The 6,537-nt window shown below is 47.9% G+C and overlaps 1 protein-coding gene across 1 annotated transcript; it reads left to right on the top strand.

Moving 5' to 3' along the window:
* Positions 1-2,958: 2,958 nt before the first annotated feature.
* Positions 2,959-5,373, top strand: CTHT_0052060 (uncharacterized protein; the record flags this gene model as incomplete). The annotated part of the gene is made up of 5 exons (XM_006695483.1): positions 2,959-3,089; positions 3,145-4,335; positions 4,405-5,119; positions 5,197-5,235; positions 5,347-5,373. The coding sequence occupies 5 exons, from the start codon at positions 2,959-2,961 to the stop codon at positions 5,371-5,373; spliced, it is 2,103 nt and encodes a 700-aa protein (XP_006695546.1).
* Positions 5,374-6,537: the final 1,164 nt, after the last annotated feature.

Genomic DNA, 6,537 nt, shown 5'->3' with positions numbered 1-6,537 from the left:
CGAAAAAAAATCAGGCTACTTCGCCCAGAGAGCCATTCAACGTAGGTCAGCAATAGGTATACGATAGATCCACAGAGATGAATTGGGCTCGAACATGTACTCCTAGGAATGCGCAGTGGCTGATCACTTGGCATCAGTCGCTCGATGGCATGATGCAAGCGAATTGAAGGAGTATAGTTGCGGCTATTCATCCGGCCCAACAGCCAGTACTCATAGTTGACATGTCAGAACACCTTACTGAGCAGCGGAGAAACCTCGGTCAGTGATTCTTCACAAGCGGTATTAATATTCACGACAGTAAAGCGAAAGATGCCATTTAGAGCTATGGCGGCTTGACTTCCTGATCAAATATGAATACTAATCGTCTCCAAATACCATAGTGTGTGTAGGAACAGCAAATACAATGCCTACACTTCAAACCCAGACCTATGGGTGTCGATGGCTTGAGACAGGCATCTAGTGTAAATCAGAGGGACCCAACCGGGCCACTTCCATGTCCTTGGTTGCGAAGCCAAGAGGGACGAGTCAAGGACACTACGATGAATAACATGCTTAAGACATAGCTATTGTTCCCAGGTCAATTCAAGATAAAATGTTTAATCGTTTTCTGCAGTAAGCAGGGAGGTGAAAGAGGGGTTACCTCGGCGGCTCTGCTAACACGAGGGATGTTGGAAGGTACGCAAAAAAAAAAAAAAAAGAGAAAGAGAAGAAAAGAGAAGAAAAGCTTAGCATTTTGCAAGTTGATAGAATCCAAGTCAGCGGGTATAGATGTAAATTGACAATTTTATGAGGATGTTATTGAAGGCACGAAATCTGATTGCATCCTAATCCCAACTCTGTTGCTGTGGCTTGAGTTGGCACTGGAGTATCCTTGCTGCTTGCATTCGGCGATCGTCTGGCCTTAACTTCCCGATGCACTTTCCATGCCGACTCGGGTGTATCCAACAATGATACTTCGAAGGAGCAATGCTGCAAGTGTCCGCATGTTTGTGTTGCACATATCTTCATCTCAACAGAGTGCCAGAGTTCACACATTGCATCGCTGAATCATGGCAAGGATCACGTGTATAATCACGTGGGAGATGAGACGGTTTGTTGCCTGTATGTTTAGGCCTCCATCCTTCAATCATCCATCCAATAACTCCCCCAACATTCACCGAACGCTCAAGCCTGGCTTGGGCCAATCATTTCCCTGGGTTGAAACGAGGCTGCTTCTTCCCCGCTGGCCTGCCTGTTCATCTCACCTTCCGCTGCGCCTCTTTGAAGTTCAAGAAGCTTTCACCAGTCACCACACCATTCTCTTGTTTCTCTTCCCTGGGATTTTTGGTGTCGGCACTTGACCACTTTCTTCAATTTGATTGCCACGGCCACCTATACCAGCCCTATTGTTGGGAAAGCCTGTGCTTTCCAACACACCTTAGTTCTTTGCAGCGATACGGCCTATTGGTGATTAAATCGCTTTCGATTGGATCCTGATCTGGGAACTTCTCGGACGAAGATATCAGTGATTGAGCAGAGTATTAGATAACCCATCATACATCATAGCTCCTCCGCCGAAGCCTAGCAGAATACAGTCAACTTGAGAATGCTACTGGGGATGTTTGCGGCCTTCTACATCCAAGCAGGCACAACTCCGTGATTGATCTCAGTCTGGATCGAGCATTGCTGCCGACTTCGGTCGCTGTCTGTTACTGGGATCGACAGGCCAATTCCCCCATCTCAAAGAACTCTAAAGAACGTATCAGCGCCCCGGCATCTTGGTTGTTTTAATGTAATCATCCTTCTTGTTTCTATATCTGTTCTTTTTCATTTTGTTGTCCTCGTCCCGAGCAAGTCGGTTTGGCCTGGTCTTCCTAGTTGCACATTTGTCGGTATCCCCATGACGGGGCATCTATGCTTACGGAAAGCTACAGCCTTTATGGCCAGTCTTGTTAACCTAAACTACATAGTGGTTCTACTCTCGCCTTAAAAGTGCTGTCATTTGTCCGTTTCTCGAGATGCCGCAAAATTTTCCTTTTTCTCGACAGGGTCACCACCCGGTATGGCTTGCAATTCCCAGGTTTATCTATCATTGATGGCTTTCGCTGACCATTCAATCTTTTAGCACTCAACCCTACCTGCACAGTCAAGCGAATTTGCAGATTTGTTTGGCGTAAATGATTCTGCGAGACTATCAGCTGCCCCTCCAGCAGTTCCTGGAGCTCAGTCATCTGGATCCTCCTCTGCTGCTGTACCCTGCAATGCGAACATGGCCATCTTCATGAATAGCGTTGCTCCTGGCAACTTCTCACTCAGCAGCACCAGGGTCAGTTTGCTAAGCAACCCTGATCCTTGGAATCCTCTTCTTGCCGTGAGCATGCAAGGATCGGCGAGCTTGAGCAAAGGGGTGGGCAACTATTCTCAAAGCCAAACTTATCAGCTGAACAACGTATCGCACTTCCGCGACCCAGTGCCCACACCATCAGAGTCATCCGTTGTTAGTCATGGCGATCATGGTGTCCTTTCAGACTCTGGATATGTTAGCATGAATAACAGGCGGAGTGTGGGAAACCGCTCGCTCTACAATGAAGATCCGAATCTGGAGACACAGAGTCTAATTAGTCACTTCCAATCGAGACTGAGCCGCGCTTTTTCAGAGCTGGAATCACGATCGCAAGGAAACCAGATACAAAATGCAGCACCAGCGAAGAAAATTTCATGCGAGTTCCCTGGATGCAAATTTATTTGCAGAACTCGATCGGAATTCAAGTAAACCCTTTCCCACCTTCCTTCATATCCGTATTTTTGCAAGTATGGCTGACATTTCTGGACAGAAAGCATAAGGCCAGACATGAAAGACCTTGGAAATGCCCAGACCCAGATTGCAAGAAACATATGTGTGGCTTCAGCACGCGAAATGATCTAGATCGACATCTCAAATCCGTACACAAGATGGTTACCCCAAACACTAAAACCACGATGTATCGTTGCCCCTTTGGGCAGTGCAAAGATATCCAGAAAGATTGGCCAAGAAAAGACAATTTCATCCAGCATTTGAAACGAGTACACCATCTTAGTGAGCCCATAGATGTCAACCATTTCTCCCATCAGTACGTGTCATCTTCTTTTATTGGTTAAACTGGCGCTAACGTGCTTTAACTTCAGAGTTGCCGCTTCGCCAGCGCCTGAAGATCTCGCTGGCCTTGGATCCCAGCCCCTCACGGTTGGTCAAGATGGGAAAGTCCAGCCATACTCTCAGTGGCCTGGGCTGCCTGCAGATTCTTCCTTCCATCTTGCCTACATGAACCGCGATGATGTTGATCCCCGCGGATATGCTCAGGATGTCCAAGAGGAGCAGCTTTTGCCGATCCCCCAGTCACTGGTCTTAGATTCGATGGCTTCAACCACCGGAGTCCAGTTGCAAGCGCAAGATGTTTTCCAGGGTATTAGACTAAAATCTTCAATATCAGAGTCACATCATGCGGCCATAGAGCCATCTGGTGATGGACTGCATCAACCTGATCCCGTGATAGAACCCAACTCTCACGACTATGGGCTCTCGCAGGATGTTCAACCCCAGTGTGACCAGGTCTCAGCATCACAAAATCCCCCCCTTAACCCATCGGACAACTCTTTGCAAATAGAAATCGTGGTAGATGATTCAAGTCCTAGCAACATGTGCGACCCTCCTGGAGTGGCCCATATTGATACTCCCAGGGCATCACCATCGATTACTCAGCCATTGCCCACTGGTCAGGACAGTTCGGACTTGGCTGATCCTATCAACTGTCTGCCATCAGATCTTTTACTGCAATCACCTGCACAAGAATCGATGACTCGATCGCCCAGAGTCGAAAAATTGTGTCAGGGCTATACTTCATCAGAAAATCAGGACATTGTTAGAGTCGCAGACCAATCATCTGGCCATGACCTTGATATGGGGCGAGAATCTTCATCGAAGGATGGCTCAGAAGGAAGTGATGCTGCGGAAGATAGATTGGGCGGCTTAGATGTAGGACAAGCAGCATCCATTCATACAGATGAAGGGGCTGCTCAAACTCGCCTTCAAGGTTCATCTCCCTCTAAGGGAAATGAGTCGACGCCAAACACTACCCTACAAACCGATCCCGTTAATGAAGCGCAAGCAAGCGAGTTTCTCAAAGCGTTGATGAGACAAGGCATTCTTGACAAACTCTTGACAGACATCGGGTATCATGGCACAAGGGAGTCCCAACCCGCTGGGCAGGAGCCGGCAACCCAAGTGTCTACCCCCTCAAGCATCACAGCTCCCCGCAGCGAAGGCAAACATGCTTGTAAAACATGCAAGAAGTATTTCAATCGACGGTGCGAGCTCAAGTAGGTCAATGTTCTTATTCTTTCCTGTTTGTTGATCCCCTTTGGGCTAAAGGATTAACCGCAAATTAGAAAGCACATGAAACGGCATGATAAGCCCTATGCATGCACATTTCCTAGATGCATCCAAAGCTTCGGTAGCAAGAACGACTGGAAGCGGCATGAAAACACAGTGCACTCGAAACTCCAACTAGAGGTCTGGCAATGTACCGAGCCAGATCTCCCTCGTCATAATGCGGCCAGGTGCGCGAGGATGTACTACCGCAGAGAGTCACTCAAGTCCCACATGGAAAAGGATCATGGCATCATAGATAACGATCTTATCGAGAAGAAGCTCACTGATTACCGTCATAGGGGCAATTTTGAATCGCGGTTCTGGTGTGGCTTCTGCCGGAAGATCATCGAGCCGTCTGAGAACAATGGTAAACCTGAGTTGCTCGAACGCTCACGCTTCGACCACATTGACCAGCACTTCAATGCCAAGAATGGCTTTCCGAAGGCCAATATCAAGGAATGGAAGTACCTTGATGATTCTAAGTCCCTCGAGGATTCGTTAGGAGGTGTTGCACCTGATTCAGAGCGTCTTGCACACTCTGGGAAACGACCTATTAGCTCGCAGGACGAACGGGTCACTAATATTAGCAGCTTTGACACCAATGGAATATTCAACTACAACAATGGCATCGGTAGTTCCTGGATCAGTCAAGTCAACTACAGCGGTCAAAGAGACAACAACAGTGACTCTTACACTAAGAAATCGGGGAGAGAGTACCGTTTCTGGGTCTGCGTACGTGCCATTCTCTGTTCTCCCTTTACTAACTGGCGTAGCTATCTCAAGTGGCTAATCGTCATGCCTGGGTTTAGTGCGGCTGTGGCTTTGTCAATACCATCGAGACCGCAGTTGTATGTGTGAATTGCAATCACACGCTGTGCCAAAATTGCACAAAGAGCCGTTATAAAATGACTGAACGTTCTGGCGATATCACAATGACTACATGATGGCTATGTTCAAAGCACCCTACCATGTTTGGCAATTTTTGAGATGTTTTTGGGCTCGGCTTGATAGACATGCCACTGGATTTGTGAGAGAGTGTACCTAGCTAGACAAGACCTCCCATAACGGTACATTGCTTAATCGATGTTTGGGAAGAATCTAATCACGTTTATGACACTCCTCCTTCTGCCATTACATTCCATTGTAGTCTGAGATTGGATTGAACTACTCCTTCTCCCTTTGATGAACGCTTAAATGTGTTGGACATTGGACTGTGCTGACGCGGTCGTGTTGGCTAAGCTGAGGGTGTGGTGTGCCTGGGAATGGGGGCCGCGGAGAACATAGAGAAATAGGGGTTACGGAGCGCAGCTCGGACCATGCTGAGTTTGGCTCCTCATTACAACGCATTCTTGGGTTTGTATTTCAAACGCTCCTTACTTGGACGTGGAGTCAACTTCGACTCCAATGATATAGTAAACAAAGACTGCAGTTTCATGCCTGGCGGACGTTGCAGATATCCATCGTTCACTCAAATACTTCACATATCCTGTGATCTAACAGATGGACGAAACCGTTGGACAGATACACGTACTGGCCAGTCCATCAGTTTCTTGACGCCTATTTGAAATTTGCTGTCCGATCCATGCCATCTCTCCATCACACCCTCTCAGCCAGTCATTCATGCAGCTTATCCGGCAGCCTTCCCGGTCCCCGGCACTCTACCCACCTCAGTAGCTGGGCAACAGTAACACGCAACCCAGCCCGTAACCACGCGCTCTCTTCCTTGAATAAGACCAGTGCTACCTTTGTAACGGGGGACTTGGTCTGGTGCAGACAGGGATTGACAATTGGTCAAATGGGTTAGATGGTAACCACTGACATGTGGGTGCACAACGAAATCAACTAATACGTGTAATAATCTTTCTTAGTCCTCAATGTCCTTGTGTTAGGGAGGGGAGGAACCAAGAGAAGTCCTTCATCGTGTCCGGGCAGCTTCCTTTAAGGAATCCTCTTGCCCTTATGAGTGCCTTGGCCTTCCAGGCTTTTCAGAAGTCTTGTCCTCCTGCCTCAGCCATCTGGCTAATCCGGTCGTGTGACTCCATATATCTTTCGCGATCAGTCACGTATTTGTGTCGTTAACAATCATTCTATCTCTGGTGTCCCTTGTGTTGGCACTCGGGATGACACCCCTTTTTTTGGACTGCCGTGTC

This window comes from Thermochaetoides thermophila (genome assembly GCF_000221225.1).
Source record: "Thermochaetoides thermophila DSM 1495 unplaced genomic scaffold scf7180000011820, whole genome shotgun sequence".
NCBI lineage: Eukaryota > Fungi > Ascomycota > Sordariomycetes > Sordariales > Chaetomiaceae > Thermochaetoides > Thermochaetoides thermophila.
The sequence above is the reverse complement of the archived record's forward strand: the minus strand, read 5'-3'. Positions and strand labels throughout refer to the sequence as shown.